Source organism: Culex pipiens, chromosome 2 (genome assembly GCF_016801865.2).
Source record: "Culex pipiens pallens isolate TS chromosome 2, TS_CPP_V2, whole genome shotgun sequence".
NCBI classification, from domain to species: domain Eukaryota; kingdom Metazoa; phylum Arthropoda; class Insecta; order Diptera; family Culicidae; genus Culex; species Culex pipiens.
Genome location: NC_068938.1, coordinates 155,083,856 through 155,105,452, shown reverse-complemented (window position 1 = coordinate 155,105,452; position 21,597 = coordinate 155,083,856). Strand labels below are relative to the sequence as shown.

The window sequence follows — 21,597 nt, the reverse complement described above, 5'->3', positions numbered from 1 at the left end:
AACTTTGTCAGGTAAGGCTTGTTTCTCAATAAAAAAATACACAAATGTCACTTAAGCGGTCATAACTTAAACTGAGCGTTGTCAGATCTTCAATGTTTTGGACTCATTAGAAAGGTCTTTTGATTACCTTACCAACGATCGGTCGGATGATGGATCCGGACATAGTTTACATACATTTAAGTGAGATCCGGCATCAAAAAAGTACATAAATATCACTTAAGTGATCATAACTTGAGACAGGGTTGCCAGAACTTCATAATTTGGACTCGTTGGAAAGGTCTTTTGATAACCTAACCAACGATGGGTCGAGTGAGGGGTCTGGATATAGTTTACATGCATTTATGTGAGATCCGTTTCGCAACTCTGACACTTTTTTATACGTAACTTTTGAACTACTTATTGGATCTTCAAACAATTCAATAGTGCAGTATGGGGCACCAAACCGGATCGAATGCAACTTATTTGACTCAAATCGGATCAGCCAGTGCCGAGAAAACTTGGCAAGAATTTTGAGCACCAAGGGGAATACGCACACACATACACACACACATACAGACATTTGTTCACTTTCCGGTTCTGAGTCGATAGGTATACATGAATATAGGTATACGAGCTGTTCTTCAAAAGTTCATTTTTCGAGCAGGATTATAGCCTTACCTCAGTGAGGAAGGTAAAAAATGGGAAAATTAATCTCATTCTTATCTCAATCTCATATCATTCTCATCTCATTCTCATCTCGTTCTCATCTCATTCTCATCTCATTCTCATCTCATTCTCATCTCATTCTCATCTCATTCTCATCTCATTCTCATCTCATTCTCATCTCATTCTCATCTCATTCTCATCTCATTCTCATCTCATTCTCATCTCATTCTCATCTCATTCTCATCTCATTCTCATCTCATTCTCATCTCATTCTCATCTCATTCTCATCTCATTCTCATCTCATTCTCATCTCATTCTCATCTCATTCTCATCTCATTCTCATCTCATTCTCATCTCATTCTCATCTCATTCTCATCTCATTCTCATCTCATTCTCATCTCATTCTCATCCCATTCTCATCTCATTCTCATTTCATTCTCATCTCATTCTCATCTCATTCTCATCTCATTCTCATCTCATTCTCATCTCATTCTCATCTCATTCTCATCTCATTCTCATCTCATTCTCATCTCATTCTCATCTCATTCTCATCTCATTCTCATCTCATTCTCATCTCATTCTCATCTCATTCTCATCTCAGCGTTTTAATTTTACTGCTTTTAGAAGTAGGCATTAGGGGAAACATACCCATCACTCTAAGCCGTTCGACCAATTCTCATCATTTTTGCCGTTTTCTGCTATTGAATCAACATTTTCAGGTGTATCAACAATGGAGAGTTGCTTGCTCACTTTCATTTGATCTATTTATTACTTTGGAGTCAAAAACTCTTTATGAAAGCTATAATTCATGGTCACAGTGCTGATAGGCCGATAATATAAATAGGCTGAAAAAGGGTATAGTTCTCCCATATAAAATTCTGTAAAGGTCACAAAAACAAAATTGTAGAAATTTATTAACGCGTAGCTCTAGTTCTCATAAATGAAAAACAGTCTGTCGGATATTACCGAGATCAGACGAAATCAATATCCACCCCTCAGTAAAACCACCGCAACAGGCGATCAAAACTCATTTTCATGATTAAAATTTCATCCACCCATGCTGACGCCCTAATAATACAGAGGAGAGCCTAAAAAATCGTTTTCATTTCATACCATTGATGGAAATGAGTTTCATTTCATCGCTGTTCGATTACAGTTTGAAATAGGGAAAGATGGTATAAACTAGACTTGAAATTTTGAAAAAAAGCCTTAATGTTTGATTATTTCAAAATAATTTTATCTAAGAATAAAAAAAAATCATATCCGCTGCCAAAACTAGGAAGAGTTTAGACGAAAATAAGTCAATTCACTCTACTCAACGACATTCCGATTTCATAAAATTGGCATCAATGAGGGTGCGGTGGAGCGACGAAAGTGGAAATAATGGTTTCTAGCCCAGATTGATGCCGATTTGAAGCGAGCCGCAACGGATGAGTTCATCAATATTTCCATTGACATTTTAATAGGCTAATAACTGGAATTACGCCAAGCTGCTGCAAGTGTAGTTCTGGTGCGGGAAATTTTCCAGCTGAATGCACGATGGAAGATGAATGTGCACGTAATCGAATTTTATCATAATTGGATTCCTGTTAACAAACAATTCGACTAAGTTAGTCTTGGTGCTAATTCAAAGTGAGAAGTAAATATTTGTTGTTTTCCTAAAAGTCGACATTGAACTTAAAATATTCTAATGAATCAAGTAAATGCAATTTTCTCGTTCAAATGGAAAACTCAAACCCTCGTAAAATCAACATGTGATGAAGAGAGATTTGATTGGTTCTATTCAACCATACTGATTGTTTTTCATATCGAGTCGTGGTTTACGAAAACAACACTGATTTAATTTGCCTAATTTAATATGGTTTTTCACATCCAATGTGCTTCTACCTTTTTCACATAAAAAAATTGGGCATAAAATTGAATGCTTGATTAAACAAACATAATCGAGATAAGACTAAACGCAGAGTGAGATAAGAATGAGATGAGAATACGGTGAGATTGAGACGAGAATGAGAAGTGAATAAGATTAAATTGAGATGAGAATGCAATGAGAATAAGATGAGAAATATTCAACCGAAAACAGTGATTCCTTTTAAAGCAAACCACTCTTCAACCAGAAGTCAATCAGCTCTGCGGAACCAAAGCTCGCAAGAAAAGTTGATGAACCAAAAAATTTCCAAACTCAACCCATCTACAGACTCATTTGCTCAAAAGTTGATGATGGAACTTTTTCTCGCCGATGGGTCTCCGAGATTTGCGCTTGCTGCCTTTTCATGATTTATGGTGCCAACTCTCGCGAGACGTGCGAAAGCTTTTGTGAAGATGACATTAGAGTGGAAGCCGATTGGAGGTGGCTTGTCTGGGACCGATGAAGAAAGGGGTTATTTCATAACGGAAGAAACGACTACACTGGGAAGTGCCGATGCTAATGTCTTTTCAGTGATTTATGAAATGTACTGAGTTACTGCTGTTGTGGCAATAAAATTAGCAGTCTGAGAGATAAAAAAGCTTTTCGTGAAAAGTTTCCTGCACAGTCCCACGCCATTTTTTTGGTCGGGTGGAAATGAAGTGCTAGCTCAATCATAAAATATGGTCTCGGTGGCGGTGGAGACGATTTTCCTCTTCCGTGCACATTTGATGGAACTTTTTAAAGATTTCATCACGAGATTGTGCCACTCATTGCGCGTGACGTTTGTCAAAAGAGTTTGTGACGAACCAAGTCACGTGCAATGTGCGTCGTCATCGTGACAGTTCGATTTGGAGTCTGCGGGGCTTTTGGATTTGAGGTGATTCATTTCGAGTTATTGATGAAATTGATTCCACATGAGTTTGATTTTGTTCATGTTTATAAATAGAATGTTTCTGTTTGTTACAGAAAAAGTCAGTTAAATCAATCTGGAAATAAATAAGATTATATTTCTTATTGAACAAACAAAAACAAATCAAACGAATTAATTTAAAAATTAAATGCATGAAATTGAAATTAATTTGAAATACAATTTGTCAACATTTTATTGCGACAAACTATCCAATTTGAACCATCCATGTGGGAGTTATCTCTAAAAGAGAAGGTGCCCACAGAGAGCAGGCTAGCCACTAATCTGCGTATAAATTCCAAAGCCGACTGTGTCATTCCCAGTCAACAACGTCAACCTTTACAACATTTCACAAGCTTCCCAGCGGTAAAAGTTTACGTTATGTAAGCGAGTTCTGTTTTGTTACTTTGTGAATGAATGTCTAACTGATTCTGTAGGAAGGCTGTGTTGTGTTTGAACATTGAGTTGTCTCCAAGGCAGCATGGTCACTGTTATGTCATGCTTGAAAAATGTTTTGATTTATTAAAAGATTTTGAACTATTTTCTTGAAAAACAATCTTTCAACAAAAATAATGTCATTGAAAAAGATTTGTTTTATTTTTGTGTTTTAAATTTAAAGTATTTTCCGTGTGTTGTGTTGAGGTAGTTAAAACGTGCCACAATAATACCAAATAAGCACAAAATTATTCCTATACAACGTTTCACCATCCCTGAAGTCACGATAGCGATTAAGAGGCAGTATTCGTAGATTCTGCTCGGTTTGTTCTAGAGGTCGTATCGAGGTGCTTCGATTTGGATGAAACTTTCAGCGTTTGTTTGTCTTTGCATGAGATGAACTCATGTCAAATATGAGCCCTCTACGACAAAGGAAAGTGAGGTAAAACGGGCATTGATGTTTGAGGTCCAAAACACACGAAAAATCTTAAAATTGCTCGCATTTCCGTAAAACTTCATCAATTCCAACTCTCTTAGATGCATTCAAATGGTCTTTCGAAGCCCTTCAAAATGTGCCATAGATATCCAGGATTGGTTTAACTTTTTCTCCTAGCTTTTGCATATTACTGTTAAAAATTGATTTTTTTAAAACCTTAATATCTTTTTGCAATAGCCTCCAACACCCATACTCCCATAGGTCAAAAGATAGGTAATTTCATGGACTATAAGCTTACGGTATTAACTTTTTGGCCAATCGCAGTTTTTCTGATAGTTTTACGATTTTTTCTAGAACAAACATTTTACAACGTTAGTTTTTGCCCTGTAGGCCAAGAAGACGGCACTTTTTGGTCTCAATTTTGTCATATTCGGAATCCTGGGTCAATTTCACGTAAGTTAGAAGTATTGGAATTGTAATTTTGATTTAAAAAATAATTAAATAAAACATTTTTGAAAAAAGAAATAGATCTTATTTACCCTATGATCAATACGTCAAATGCTGTATCAAGTAGGCGAAAACCTGTTTTACCCCTAATCCAACAAATTGTTAAAAAATATTTTATTTCATTCTAAATGGCAATTTTTCCAATCAAATTTACAACTCCAAAACTTCTAACTTACGTGAAATTGTCCGAGGATTCCGAATATGACAAAATTGAGACCAAAAAGTGCCGCTATGGCAGCCTACAGGTCAAAAACTAACGTTGTAAAATGTTTGTTCTAGAAAAACCGTAAAACTATGAGAAAAACTGCGATTGGCCAAAAAGTTAATACCGTAGGCTTATAGTCCATGAAATTCCCTAACTTTTGACCTATGGGAGTATGGGTGTTGGAGGCTGTTGGGAAAAGTTATTAAGGTTTTAAAAAAATCCATTTTTAGCAGTAATTTGCAAAAGCTATGAGAAAAAGTCAAACCAATCCTGGATGTCTATAGCACGTTTTGAAGGGCTTCAAAAGACCATTTGAATGCATCTAAGAGAGGTGGAATTGATGAAGTTTTACGGAAATGCGAGCAATTTTAAGATTTTTCATGTTTTTTGGACCTCAAACTTCAATGCCCGTTTTACCCCACTTCCCTTTGTCGCAGAGGGCTCATATTTGGCATGAGTTCATCTCATGTATAGACAAACAAACCATGAAAGTTTCATCCAAATCGGAGCACCTCGATACGACCTGTTTCACATCGGTGAAAAACTCGCTCTTAATTAGAACCATTCAGCTACTGAAATTTTGTTTTTCCTGCGTCGGCAAATTTGACAGAAAATGGCCTAGTGCATTGAAGTTCTCGCTGGACAATTGACCGTGATCGCTATGGTCAAAAACTATGTTGCAAGAAATTTGTATAATTCAAAGAACTTTAATTTAAAATAATTAAACACTTTCTTAAAATGTTTGAAACATTACAATTTTACATGAAAAAATTACATCGCTACGTTTGGCCCACTTCAATGAAACAATGTTTCGACGTGGTTGGTCAATCATAATGATAAAATACCAGCTCAAGAGATAGATTAGCGTGGTTCCATACGAACGCGTCAGTCTAGTCGGATGGATGTTGTACCGACCGATCTGTACTGTATGCGCGTGTCTGTGTCTATGACAAGTCTGCAGTGTTCTCTCGTGCTAGTTCCGACTGGTCGTTTCAGCTGCAAGGGAGGTTTTAGAAACAACGTACTGTTTATGTTATCCTATTATATTAATAAACTTGAATTTTAGAAGAAAGTGTGGAAATTTAAAAATATTAATCTCATAAAACCTATATAAGCAATGCAAAATTAGCTAACAATTTACTATCAATAGTTTTGCAAAATAATCTTGCATAAAATTTACTCTAGCATTGAAATTTACCTGCAAAGATGCATGCTCCATAGTGCATTCGGCTTAAACACCTCACCAAATCACAGTGCAACTTTAGCTTTACCATGCGTCTCCATTAAATCCTTTTAGAATTTTTTACTACATGGAGACGCATGGTTTCCCAAAATGAATGTACATGAAATGGATATGTAACAAAACCAAACGCTACGTAATTATCGGACGTTCCCCATCGCAAGCCCTCGTCACGGTACAACAGTAATTCATTTCCAGTGTGGTGGACGAACTTTCATCACTTTTCCAGCAAAGCGCTTCCAAAACATTCGTTCACATTACCGCACAGAACAACCACACACTGTTGAGGTGAAGCTATCAGGGGTGCAGTCGGTTCGCCCTTTCCTTCACCACCACCTCCAGCCCAGGGACGGACAAAGACGGATCGACGCGATACACGAACTCTGTCACGAGCACGATGAGCACGAGACAAGACCAGACCGTCAAAAGCAGAACGCGGCAGCTCGACGCTGGAATAATTAGTTTTTATTGTCAGTGGAATTGTGTCACGGAGCTGGGCTGCATGTGTACGTGTGTGTGTTCGCGTTGGGTACATGTGTTGTGTCCTTTTTTGCCTTCCGGCGATACACAAGAGATAACAATGGCATCGTCCTTTTCATTGCCGAAAAAGCGACGCATTAAAGTGCCATTAGTGTGAAGCTTTACGGGGAGCTTAGGGGGGCCAGAGTCGCGGCCAAAGCTCTTAATGTTTTCAAAAGCAGTTTAAAACGTGCCCCCTGTCTTTGGTCGGATTATGACGGACTTTTTAATGGGCCACTGGCTGTAGTATGTGTACAGGGATGACTTTTGTGTGTTCTAGAGCACTTGACCATGTCAACGAATTTATGGCGAAGCAACTCCCCGAGCAACGTCCGTCCGTTGCACGTTGAAGTCCTAAGAGGGTCATCTAGCGGATTATGAGCCCAGTTTTTTTTCAACGAAGCTTATGCAAACATTAATTGGTTCAACATGTTTTGACGGTAATTTTGACGATGAATAGCAATATCGCAATTACGAATTTTGTCGGTTATGAAACGGTAAAAAAATAGTTTTTTTTATTCAATTTAGAATACCCGAATTGCATTGCGTTAAAATCTTACAAATTTCTTGATTTTGCAACGTAAGAATATAAATAATCTTTTGCATTGATGTGCAAAAATTATATTGAACACAAAAATCTTTCGCCTAAATTTTATATAATTTGGTTAAAAATTTACTTGCCACTCGAACCATACTGGTCATATTCTCACTACAAATTTGGTAATATTAACATTGAATATTAGAGATTTCTAGTGCTCTGTAGAAGCCCTCAAAGGTTTTAAACACCTGATGTTGAATAAACCATAAACAAAAATCGTATCTGCTCATAAAGTTACAATACGGAGAAAAAAGCTAATGGTTCAGGTTTATGTATTGAAAATGTTAAAAACACTACAAAATCAAAAAGTACTTGAAAATTACCAAAAGTTATAAACAAGCAAGTGTTTTTTTTGTGATTATGCTGCAGTATGAATTGCATAATCGAAGAAAAAACCAGGGCTGCGGAGTCGGGTCATATTTCAAGGGACTCTGACTCCGGCTTTCTGGGATTAGCCGACTCCGACTCCGGCTCCGGCTTTCAGATCCAACCGACTCCGACTCCGACTCCAACTCCGGCCTATAAACTCTAGCCGACTCCGACTCCGACTCCAGCTTTCCAAAAATTGTTGGCTCCGACTCTGACTGCGACTCCACATATTTTTAAATATTTCAAAAGTTAGTTTACTATCATTTCGAAAACATTGATAAATAGGATTATTTAAAAACTCTTTAAGTGGAAAAAACCGGAAAAAAGTTTCTAGTTTTACAAGTTTTAGACGTTATTGAAACAGAAATAACAAAAACGCCAGTTTTGAAGGCATTTTCAGAACAACAGTTTGGTAAGTAAATTTGGATTTATTTACTTAATCTCAAATTTTCATTGATTAAAAGCTAAAATATGAAATTGTTATTTTTTAATGATCATTAAAAGAAAGCTGGCCTTAATGATTGATTTAACATATAAATTCAATTTGCTCACAGCACAGGGCCTATCATAGTCAGCTTGTATTTAAAAAAAAGACAATTTTAAACGAAACTATTTTTTAAAGCTCCATTGAAATTTTTAAGACGTTCATGGACATCACGCCAAGGCTGAAGAAGTTTATTTTTACAAATCAATATATCTAAAAAAATCTTCGTGGTAAGAACACTTAAGGGGTCCTTTTTAAATATCCGTGACCTAGAAAATATTTTACCTCGAAATTTTGGATTTATTTGAATTTTTATTTTTTTTTATATATTTAAAAGAAGGCACGCGATACTTCTTGCATCTTCACCTAAAACGAAGCTTTATGAATGTTCATGCTCCTCCATGAAAATATATGAAAAAACTTAGAATTGGATAAAAAACAAAAATCCAAAGGATAAATATTTTCTAGGTCACGGATATTTTTTTATATTGAAATCCTGTCCTATCCTGAAATCTTGAGATTTGTTCAACGATAATTTGCAACATTATCAAAATAGTTTCCCTAAGGACCAACATTCTCAGACACTTTTAATTTTTTGTACAAAGTTTTACACAAAATGCGCATGTTGAGTCAGTGATTTTTTTGTTTTCGATTTCCATAAATAGTGAAGTTTTTTCAGAAAGAACTAGATTTAATTTGGTCAAATTTGAGTTTAAAGTGTACATAAACATTGGCAAAAGGATGCAGTCAAAAATCAATTGAATATTTCTGACTACAATACCAAAGTTGTTTTTATTATGATGATACTACATACTTGGGTAAGAGCTGATTAACAGGTTATCATTTAGCGATCTCTAAAAAAATAAAAATGGCAACGCAGCGCATGCAACTTGAAAAAAAAGAAGTTTTGTAAATTAATTAATTTTGTAAAAAATAAACATAATTTTTGTTGAATTTAAGATAACTCCGACTCCAACTCCGGTTAATCAAAAATTTTCGGCTCCGACTCCGACTCCAGCTAATAAAATTTAGCCGACTCCGGCTCCGACTCCGACTTCAGCTGTTCGATTTTTTACGACTTCGACTCCGACTCCGACTCCAGGCTTCCCAAAAGACCCGATTCCACCGACTCCGGCTCCGACTTCGACTCTGACTCCACAACCCTGGAAAAAACAAATTTTGCTCAGTGAGAAAATTCATGAATTCAGATTTTGAATAATAAAAATTACGAGGAATGACTATGATAGCAACTGAGAATAAAATTACTTATGTGCAAACTAAACAGAAAAGGCATGGAAAAATATCCGATTGTTTAAAACTTGTTCTTGATTATCATGCTGGTAAATGTTCTTTTTTTAAACTTGTTCTGACAATGAAATGTTTATTTTTGTCATCATGCCTTTGTTTTAATTTTGATAAATTAAAAGTGAATCAAATGATACTATTTTCCCACCGTTTAATAAATAAACTGATGCTGCATCATTGAATGTAATTTATCTCAGAAATACCTTTTAAGGACATTTCCATGCGCCGTCTAAACACTCGAGTAGGGTAAAATACCAAGGAGGAAACTGCAGAATAATGTATATATGTATAACTTCTAAACTACCAAGCGCGCGGAAAACCGTTTTTTATAAGGGCCAACCTAGTTGGTTTGAATTTGGAAATTGATTTTCAAATTTGAAAAGTGTACTCTGATTGGGTTCAAATTTGAGTGAAAGGGTTGTCCGAAAGATGACAATTTTCGTCGATTTTTGCAAGAACCACATTTCTCGAAAAAACATAACTTTGTGCAGTTTTAGCTGATTGTTTAGCTTTCTTGAACGCAAATAAAGATTATTAGTTAGGATTTTTAGAAAAAATATTTTGGGGTGTAAAAAATATAGCCTAACATTTGGATGAGCCATATGAGCACTTAAATTAACTTTCGAGTTATTGCAATTTGAACGAACAAGGTGGTTTTTTCCGTTTTCGTCATTTTTCGGTTTCGTAAAATCCATAGGCCTTCATCTTTAAAGTACGTCACGCTAAAAACAGCCAAAATTAACCCCCCTCCCCCCTCCCCCCTTTTGTCACGGTTTTCCTATACTTATAACACGCAATGTCACACTTGCTCAGACCCCCCCTCTCCCCCTAGACCGTGACATACTTTATGGATGACGCCTAGCTTTAATTTTCAAAAAATCATATCTCAAGACCATACGGGTCGTCATTTTTTTCAAGCAGATGATCATTAGGGTGTAATATCAAAATCGATTTTCCAGCACAGCAATTTTTCAGTTCCTTTTGGGGTCCTGAACAACTCCCCAAAGTTTGGGAACGATTGGTTTAGTCCTCACTTTGCGCAAAACAATTCAATTTTCCATATAAATTTGTATGAAAAAAAAACATTTTTTTGGATTTTAATATTTATAAAATCCACGTTTCACGCTGTACTAATACCGGATTCATATTCGGATGCTCTAAAAGGTGCTCTACAACTTTCCCGAAGAGAGTATGGTGCTAGTTTGTCTGTGAAAAAAGATACAGCGTCCTAAAAACTCGTCTAAAACGTGATTTTCGAGCAAAAAACACGTTTTAGACGAGTTTTGAACACGCTGTATCTTTTTTTAGGAGCAAGTTAGCACCATACTCTCTTCGGGAAAGTTGTAGAGCACCTTCTAAGGCATCCGAATATGAATCCGGTTTTAGTACAGCGTGAAAAGTGGATTTTATAAATATCAAAATCCAAAAAAATAGTTTTTCTCATACAAAGTTATATGGAAAATTGAATCGCTTTGCGCAAAGTGAGGACTAAACCAATCGTTCCCAAACTTTGGGGAGTTGTTTAGGACCCCAAAAGGAACTAAAAAGTGGCTGTGCTCGCTAAATTTGGAGAACTTTCTTTTTTTCCATACAACCATATTACACCCTAATGATCATGGGTTCGATTCCATCGGATGGAGAAGTAAAACGTTGGTCCCGGCCTTAATTGTTGTTAGGTTGTTAGGTCATTCCACTTGGGGGTCGTCAAAGTGGCTGGTTTGTTTTGTGTTAGACGATAATTTGATATTTCCGCGTTATGCTTCCTTTCTCGGGAATTCTGAATAATGGAAATGCCGCACAACCATTTTTTTGTTGTTCTTCAGTATACTGCCCAATTCCATTCTACATCAATGGTTCGGCAACAATTATTAATTGTCAGTTGCGGAGCGAATCGCGCGTCCTTGTCGGAGCATGGCAAGAGAAAACAAAATAAATACCACGTCGGCATCGAAAACAAAAAACGACACGTGGTCGTCCCCACAACGGTCAATACGCGACAAGCACGCTGGACGTTCCATTTGTCAACAGACAGAGAAAACGCGGTCCATTTCGCGCAATTTCCCCGGAGGTTTGTTCCAGCGCCAGCCACCCGTTCGTGGATGCACTTTGGTATGATCTTTTGTACTCTTAATTACACGTGCGTTGTGCAATGCAGTGGCCGTGTTTGCTTTTTATCAAGAGTGCGCAGCAGCGGTATTTGATGTCCACTTGCCACGTTGCTGTCGAATGGTTCAGTGGTCACGAATATTTTATTGAAGCTATTTTTTTTGCTGCTACCACCAGTGCTCATTCTTGGTTAGATTAGTTTGGACCAATATTGATCAATATTTCACAACATATCATGGCCACTTTTGAACCTAACCTAAATGGACTCACCGAAACTGGTTCAAATAGGAATAAAAATTTGTCAGATTTATTGAAACGGAACGAGCACTGCCAATTAAAAGCGATTAATTTGCCAAAAATGTTTCTATTCGATACAAGAGGATTATAGTGCTGCACACTATCAATTTTGTCGTACCACCCAATAAATTTTGCAATTTGTGGTACAAATTTAAGCTTTTTGTGAGCCAAAACATGTGCAATCATTATTTTTTAAGGGCTTTTGTGCGCTTTCGGTTGACGTGACTAATATGTAGTTTCTAATATTAAGTGGAATTGGATATCTGTGAGTATTCATAGTTTTATTTTGCCTCGTTATCAAACAAAATTTATGCACAAACTGTTATATAATTGGCGATGTTTCTACGATGCTGGCGATCTACCTGCTTCTGTTTTTTTTCTGTTGGCAAAATTTAACGTTGTAAAAAGACTAAAACTATGACAAAAACTGCGAATCACCAAAAAAATCATTTTTAACAGTAATTTGAACTATGGGAAGAAATCAAACCATTCTTGGATTTTTAAGACACATTTTGGAGGGCTTCAAAAGACATTTTGATTGCATTACAGAGAAATGGAATTGATCAAGTTTTACGAAGTGCGACAAATTTTATTCAACGACTTTTGAACCTCAAACTTCTATGCCCGTTTCACCCCACTTCCCTATATTGTAGAGGATTCCCAGGTCCCCTGGTACCGCCAGTGCTCTTCATTGAACTATTTTCGTTCAATAACAAAAACAAAGTATTCTGCGCAGTTTGTTTTCAGAAACAATTCATATGAAAATTAGTTCTGATTTTTTTGTGAGGGTATAAATGCGAAGGGTCTAACCACGTAGGTTGATTAAGTTAGTTTTTTTTGTATTATGTCATTTCATTGTTGGTATAAATCTTTTGCACAGCTCGCTCGTAAAACTGTTTCACGCAGGCTGGGGTTAGCGAAAAGCGAGTTTGTGGTTTTAATGAAGCTAAGATTAAAACAAATTTAAGGTTCAGGCAGGATGTTCGTGCAAATTAAGATGTAAACGTAACAGCGTTGCAGTACATGTTTAGAGTGAACCTTAATGAGCCAACCGTAATAAATTAGTTGATTATAGCTAGAATTCATAAGCATCTACCTGAAAACTTGGATACAGTCATGACACAAGTTGTCAAAGGCGTGAGTCGATTTCCGGGATCCATTTGGCATGCAGAATCTTGTATAAAGGAATGTAATGTAATTAAGTTTTATAATGTCATGATGGATCTGCCCATCTTTTTCATAGAAGTTGCGAGATCTGGGTTCAAAAAAGCTCACAATTGACTTTATTTAGTAATTATTGAGATTACCCGTTCAGAATTATTGTAAATTATTAACATGTATAAAATTCAATTTATTTATTTTTCTGATCCTTAAAGTCACTTACCTCGTATACGGCGACGTGTTCATGTCATGTCACCTCCGTACACAGTAAAATTATCGGGATGACATTTCTGAAAATGACGGTTCACGTGTTAAGTTTGCACGTGAGCACTACATCCCATCACAATCATCGACAACTATTGGAAGGATGCGTTCAATGGAAAACTCAATCAACCAAACACGACGCTCGGTTTCGTTTCTTGTAGGAGTGTCCTTTCTCCCGATAAAATTAGTATCCTAGGGGATAAATAAGCCATTATACGAAGACACACACACACACACACACACACCCTGCAGTGGGACTGAACCTGAGTCGTGCACGTGTGGGCTGCTGACAAGCCCCGGCTAGACTGGGTAGTGCAAGCAGCATTGTACCGTCGTCATACACTTTGTCCCGTCCGCAGGGAATCCGCCCAGCCGGAAGGGAATTCTGCGGTGAGTAATTTGCCACGTACTACAGCAAGGCACGTTGTGTGGCGTAACTCTTTCACTCCAGAGAAAAGGAAGACTCGACGACGACGTTCAAAAAGGCAATTTGCAAATAAATTGAATTCATCCATTATCGATGAGAGAACTTCATCAACTAAGACCGTAGCATCTCCTTAGTCTCACATCGTGCGCTGTCCCAAGTCAGTCGCCATACAGCGTAACGGACTTCAATTGGACGATGTAGCTGTCATTTTCGTGACCACATGGGAAGCAGCTCAGCCTGAACCCAAAGGGGTCGTCGAAAAGCAGAAATCAGTTTACGAAACGATTGACTGACGGAAAGGACTGACCCTCTCTAATTTGGTAATGTACTTTCTGAGATGTGAGCAATGAGCTGGATGGAATCCGGTCTATTGGTGGCTCCGGGGGTGATAACTCCCTTTATTCCGAACCCGGGTCCCGTTTTGGACTGTAGATGTCTGTAGAGAGTCGCTTGAGGAGGGATCGCATTCCATCACTGGCGAACGGATTGGATCAAGTGGTGATTATATTAGCACAATTTAGTTATCCTTGGAAACGAGATCCCGTTCTCGCCACGTGAGCGTCTGTTCCCCACGTTAGGGGCGGCTCACCAAAGCGGTAAGTGTCGCAAACGACCCCCCCCCCCTCGAGCGTCTGTTCCCCAGGTTAGGGGCGGCTCGAAAACCAGGTGTTCAGCCTCTTACCCCCTCATGAGCGTCTGTTCCCCATGTTAGGGGCGGCTCATTGCAGGTTATAGTTGGCTGACCCCCCCCCCCCTTCCGAGCGTCTGTTCCCCAGGTTAGGGGCGGCTCGAAACAGCGTCTGTACCCCAGGTTAGGGGCGGCTGAGTGAAAGTCCCTGTGTCGGCGTGGGACTCTAAACAGTACCGGCACGATGGTCCTCCGGCGAGACAGGGGGTTGGTGCAGGCCACACGAACCCGCCGTAAAACACCAGTGCAGGAAGCACACGATGCGAGCCGGACCAATCGGCACGGAACTGGACTTCTTACGAGGTCCCACGATTGGAAGCTTGGGACGTGGAATTGCAGGTCTCTCAGATTTGATGGGAGTATCCGCATACTCTCCGACATATTGAGGGTCCGCAAGTTCAGCATCGTAGCGTTGCAGGAGGTTTGCTGGATAGGCGCGGAGGAGGTACGAGAGTACAAAAGATTGGGTTGTAGAATCTACCAGAGCCGCGGCAAGAAAAAGAGGCTCGGGACAGCCTTTATAGTGTTGGGTGAAATGCTCGATCGCGTGATTGGGTGGACCCCGGTCACCGACCGAATGTGCGTGTTGAGGATTAAGGGCCGTTTCTTCAACATCAGCATCATAAACGTGCACAGCCCGCATTCAGGAAGCGAAGATGACGACAAGGACGCATTTTACGAGCAGCTGAACTGGACGTACAACAGCTGCCCAAAACATGACGTCAAAATCGTCATCGGAGATTTTAACGCTCAGGTTGGCCAGGAGGAGGAATTCAGACCGGTGATAGGAAAGTTCAGTGCCCACGTACGCACGAACGAAAACGGCCTGCGACTGATCGATTTCGCCACCTCCAAAAATATGGCCGTACGAAGTACCTGCTTCCAGCATAACCTCCGAGACAAGTACACCTGGAGATCGCCACAAGGAACGGAATCGCAGATCGACCACGTCGTAATCGACAGTAGACACTTCTCCGACATCATCGACGTCAGGACCTATCGCGGCGCCAACGTCGACTCGGACCACTATCTGGTGATGGTGAAAATGCGCCAACGACTTTCCCTGGCGAAAAGCGTTCGGTACCGCCGCCCTCCGCGGTTGGATCTGGAGCGGCTTAAGTTACCGGAAGTCGCATCCCGGTACGCGCATTCGCTGGAGGCTGCGTTGCCAGGGGAGGGTGAGCTGTTGGAAACTCCCCTCGAGGACTGCTGGAGGAACGTCAAGGCAGCCATCACCAACGCAGCGGAAAGCACCATCGGATTTGTGGAACGAGGACGACGGAACGATTGGTTCGACGAGGAGTGTCGAGCGATTTTGGAGGAGAAGAATGCAGCACGGAGGGCAATGCTGCAGTACAATCTCCGTGATTACGAGGAGGCGTATGGACAGAAGCGAAGGCAGCAGCACCAGCTCTTCCGGGAGAAAGTGCGCCACCACGAAGAGTTGGAATTCGAGGACATGGAGCAGCTGCATCGCTCAAACGAGACGCGCAAGTTCTACAAAAAACTCAACGGATCCCGCCAAGGCTTCACGCCGCGAGTCGAAATGTGCCGGGATAAAGATGGAGTGATATTGACGGACGAGCGCGAGGTGATCGACAGGTGGAAGCAACACTTCGATGAACACCTGAATGGCGCAGAAACAGAGGCAGGGGTCCAAGACGGCAGAAGAGAGAACTACATCGGTGCGGCAGGAGAAGGTGAGGAGCCAGCTCCCACGTTGAGGGAAGTTAAGGATGCCATCAAGAAGCTGAAGAACAACAAAGCGGCTGGGAAGGATGGTATCGGTGCGGAACTCATCAAGATGGGCCCGGAGAAGCTGGTATTCTGTTTGCACAGTCTGATAGTCAGGATCTGGGAGTCAGAACAGCTACCGGAGGAGTGGAAAGAAGGAGTGATATGCCCGATCTACAAAAAGGGGGACAAGTTAGATTGTGAGAACTACCGTGCCATCACAATACTCAACGCGGCCTACAAAGTGTTCTCCCAGATCCTCTTCAGCCGTCTATCGCCAATAGCAGAGGATTTTGTTGGAAGCTATCAAGCCGGATTCGTCGTGGGGAGATCGACGACCGACCAGATCTTCACTGTGCGACAAATCCTCCAAAAGTGTCGCGAGTACCAAGTCCCCACGCACCACCTATTCATCGACTTCAAAGCCGCGTACGACTCAGTCGATCGCGAAGAGCTATGGAAAATTATGGACGAGAACGGCTTTCCCGGGAAGCTGATAAGACTGACCAGAATGACGATGGATGGTGCTCGGTGCTGTGTGAAGATTTCGGGTGCGGAATCGGACTCGTTTCCTTCACTCGGGGGACTTCGGCAAGGCGATGGGATTTCTTGCCTCTGTTTCAATGTGGTACTGGAAGGTGTTATGAGACGAGCGGGCTTCAATATGCGGGGCACGATCTTCAGCAAGTCCAACCAATTCATATGCTACGCCGACGATATGGACATTGTTGGCAGAACGCTCAAGGCGGTTGCTGATGCGTACACTGGCTTGAAGCGGGAAGCAGAAAAGGTTGGGCTAAGGGTGAATGTGGCGAAGACAAAGTACCTGCTGGCAGGAGGAACCGAGTCCCTTAGGGCTCGCATTGGACCGTGCGTTACAATCGACGGTGACGAATTCGAGGTGGTTGAGGAGTTTGTGTACCTCGGATCGTTGGTGACGTCGGACAACAGCTGCAGCAGGGAAATTCGGAGACGCATCATCGCTGGAAGTCGTGCTTATTTCGGTCTCCACAAGAGCCTAAGGTCCCGAAAATTCTCCCTACATACAAAGTGTTCCATCTACAAGTCGCTGATAAGACCGGTCGTCCTCTACGGGCACGAGACGTGGACAATGCTCGAGGAGGACCTACGAGCGCTAAGCGTCTTCGAACGTCGAGTGCTCAGGACCATCTTCGGCGGCGTATTTGAGAACGACGGATGGCGGCGGAGAATGAACCACGAGCTTGCGCAGCTCTACAACGAACCAAGCATCCGGAAGGTCGCGAAGGCTGGACGGTTGCAGTGGGCGGGTCATGTTGCTAGGATGCCGGAGCGACCCGAGCAATTGAGCCAGCGGAACCAGAGGATCAACCCTGCGAAGTTGGTGTTTGTGTCGGAGCCGGTAGGAACAAGACGTAGGGGGGTGCAACGCGCGAGGTGGGTGGACCAAGTGGAGAACGATTTGGAGAGAGTGGGTGCCCCGCAAAACTGGAGACAAGCAGCCATGGACCGAGCTTGTTGGCGGAGAATCGTGCAGCAGGCCAAGCTAATGGTGTAGCGCCAACAAAAGTAAGTAAGTAAAGTAAGTAAGTAAGTAAGTGGAAACGAGTTGATTGATGTAGTTGATATGATTTGAAGCAAACTTTGGGTTTGATTTTGATAGGGGTTGAAATTCGTTGTGATTTCATTTGGATAATTTAAGTCTATCACACCAATTTTGAATCATAGAACAAACATGTTTTCATCTAAACATCCCAAAAATATACCACCATGGTTTGATTTTGTTGCCGCATGTTCATTATGAGTCAAATTAATTTAAAGTCGCCATTTTGGAATGCACTCTATGCTTAACTTTATGGTCTTTACAGATTCTCAAAATCCGTTCAGTACACACATTAATAATTTTGTTTTTTTTTAATTTGTTTCATTCCGCATTTATCATATTTGTTGTCACTTTATTTTTTCTTCTTCAACTTAAAAGGTGATTACAGGAAATTTAAATAAAAAATGGAGTGGTCTGCTGGACAAAGTGTTTTTAAACGACTCGACCCAAATTTGACCTGTACCCCTTTTAACTCTCCTGGTAGCATTATTATGATAGATTACATTTAATTGTCCTCAGGATGTAATAATTTCTTTGGAAAGTTTCCTCATCCGACCCTACCTCATAAAGTTCACATTTAATTAAATGCAAACATTTTACCTTTCACGCACATCACCTTTAATGCTCCAATAAAATTCACTGCAAGCCCCATCCTTCCCCACAGTAGTTAACCGAGCTAGTAAAAGATGAATAATTTAATTTCCCAGCCATCACAGAGTTACGTTTTGCGTGCTTTGAGCAACCGCAGCTTGAAGCCTTCTCTCTCTGTCCAGGTAAGTCTTCCGCCATTTATGCACGCCACGTAACAACAGGTAACTGTTATTTACACCTCCGAAGCTCACCTTTGACTTTGCTTCCCAACCACCTGGCCATGGTTGGGACCCGAAACGGAACAGGAGGAGCGCACAGATTTTCATTTTAATTATAATGGGGCTCATAAGACGTGGTGGTGTGATGTATGAACATAATTTAATATACTGTGTGTGTGTGTGTCGCACATGCATTAGATGAATGAAAAAATATGCATTTAATTAAATTTCCTTCCTGTCCCTGTGCCGGGGAGTGGTGCAACTTGCACACATGTTTTTCCGGACTCGGTCGGAAGCAATTTGTGCAACAAGAAGAATCGTTCAGAGACTACACTACAAAAAATATGCTTAGATTATTTTTTTAATTTCAAGGTTAATTTTCGCAAAATTTTGCCTTCCTCACTGAGGTAAGGCTATACTCCTGCTCGAAAAATGAACTTTTGAAAAACAGCTCGTAGATTTATATTCATGTATACCTATCGACTCAGAATCGAAAACTGAACAAATGTGTGTGTGTGCGTGTTCCCCTTGGTGCTCCAAATTCTTGCCAAGTTTACTCGGCACTGGCTGATCCGATTTGAGTCAAACAAGTTGCATTCGATCCGGTTTGGTGCCCCATACTGCGCTATTGAATTGTTTGAAGATCCGATAAGTAGTTCAAAAGTTACGTATAAAAAAGTGTCAGAGTTGCGAATCGGTTGCTGAAATTTTGATGCCGGATCTCAATTATCTATATGAAAACTATGTCCGGATCTATCATCCAAACCAACGTTGGTTAGGTAATCAAAAGACCTTCCCAATGAGTCCAAAACATTGAAGATCTGGCAACCCTATCTCAAGTTATGACCACTTAGGTGACATTTGTGTTTTTTTTTTTTGAGAACTAGATGGAGTTTGTGTCCAAACCCATAATATCACCAAATGTTGGTAAAAGTGAGGAAGGCACCAACCACATAGGTGGATTAAATTAGTTTTTGTTCAATTTAATGCTTATGACCTATCAAAAGTTAAATTTCACAGCAAACAGGAGAAAAGCAGAGGCTAACTTTTTGCACACTGTACAGCCTTGATCTAGTCGGAGCCAACAGAAGATCCGGAATTTTGGAATTTTCTTTAAAATTATTCAACTGTTAACTTCTCTTTTATCATGAATAGCACTGACCAATGAAATTTCTGCACAGGCTCAACTCGAGGGGATGCATGAACTTTGGGGTCCTCAGAATCACGTGCATTTTGAATTTTACAAAAATAGTTTGTCTGGACCGAATGGGTTTTCTCCAAAGTTTGTTTGAAGAATGTGACGTGTCATCCTGAATTCTGCGATAACAAAATGGGTTTACCGCAACAGATCAACTCAATGGTCGCAGTGGTTCTAAACCCAACAAAAAAAATGCGAAAACATATTTTTTCATATATTATTTGAACTACGTATCCAAAATTCATAAAATTTTATGGTAATTGTAATCAATGAAATTTCAAATTCCATACATTTTTTATTAACTGGAGAATTTGCCATCTATTTATATACTGTGCACAGGAAAAAGGGTAGCTTGGAACTCGTTCGTGTCCATTTTTCCAGTTTCCCCCTTACTTTTGCGACAAAAACAAGACGAGCTAGACGATTTCACTCACTCACTTTTCCCCATTAGAGCTTGTTTGGAGGGAAAAACACAAGAGCTGCTGCCAGAACGGAGCAACATTTTCCGCACCAAGTTACAATCCTTCATGCTGCAATGCGCCCATTGGGTTGCGACCGCTAATGACGCCACAGTTCTTAAACGAGGCTGCAGAGAGTTATGGTGTGACAGTTGTTGTAGCGTTCTTGTAGGATGCATCTCCTGGAAGCAGGTGTGAACTAAACGCTCCGAGCTGTGCTAGAAGTTGTGTTCCCACGGTAATATAATATTAAATGCTAATTTACAACTATGGCAACATCTTCTGAGCAAATATTGATTCGAATGTTTTTCTCCAGGTAGTTGTTTTGCTGAAAATAAACATCTTTAATTGTGACTAATTAAATAATAAACGAGTTGAGCGTGCGTTCACAATTGATTTGAATAACATACACGAAATTGATTTTTAGGACATTTTGAGGTGACATTTTAGTAACTGTTAATTTACTATCAATGTACATTATTCGATTCCCATCTGCTGCAACCTTCCATCGGATGAGGAAGTAAAATGTCGGTCCCGGCCTTGGTTGTTAGGCCGATAAGTCATTCCAGGTGTAGGAGTCGTCTCCATGCCATAAGTACAAACAACACACCAAACCAAGCCTACTCCGGTGGAATCGCTGGCGGCGGTTGGACTCGCAATCCAAAGGTCGTCAGTTCAAACACTGGGGTGGAAGGTTCCTTGGAGTAAAAAGAGGTTTGGGTGTTCTCCCCATTCAAGCTTTCGGACTCTTAGGTTCGAGCAGAAACTTGCAATAGAGTCCACAAAAGACCCGGGGGTCGTTAATGTGGATGGTTTGATTTTTTGATTTGTACATTATTATATATTTTTATACAGTGTTCAAAATGAACCAATGCTAAAAGACGTAAATCAATCACCATCATGCAAAAACCGCTCATCAAGATACGACAACCCTCGTATAACCCTTTTACTTACCCAAATATTGTTCTTCAATCAGCATGCCGTATAATTTCCAGAGCGCTTTTACCCCAGGATACAATTTTATTCACCTGTTTCATTGCCGAATCACCTCCATTTCAGAGCAATCATCATTCAAAGCTCCCCGACGAAGGACGGTGTCGACGACGTTCGAGATGCATATCACTTTCTTCTTTATCGTTGATCCGTGTCATCCGGCTGCCATTTCCGAATGGTGATTCCATTCACAGGCAGACGATCACCCACCCATCCACCTTACAACAGCCCACCTGTTTGGCAATCTAGCCGACATCATCGTTTTATGGCTGATGGCGATATCTGGGTGTTGGATCGTTCTCTCCGTTTACATTTCCACGA

At 40.4% G+C, this 21,597-nt stretch overlaps 1 protein-coding gene across 1 annotated transcript; it reads left to right on the top strand.

The window, feature by feature from the left end:
• The first annotated feature begins 14,686 nt into the window (after positions 1-14,686).
• Positions 14,687-21,271, top strand: LOC120425287 (craniofacial development protein 2-like). The gene is made up of 3 exons (XM_039589739.1): positions 14,687-16,202; positions 16,875-17,026; positions 21,260-21,271. The coding sequence occupies exons 1-3, from the start codon at positions 14,687-14,689 to the stop codon at positions 21,269-21,271; spliced, it is 1,680 nt and encodes a 559-aa protein (XP_039445673.1).
• Positions 21,272-21,597: the final 326 nt, after the last annotated feature.

Coding starts and splice junctions, on each gene's coding strand:
- LOC120425287 (XM_039589739.1), top strand. CDS start 14,687: ATGGTCCTCCGGCGAGACAGGGGGTTGGTGCAGGCCACACGAACCCGC. Junction 16,203..16,874: donor CATCGGTGCGGCAGGAGAAG/GTGAGGAGCCAG, acceptor TGGTACTGGAAG/GTGTTATGAGACGAGCGGGC.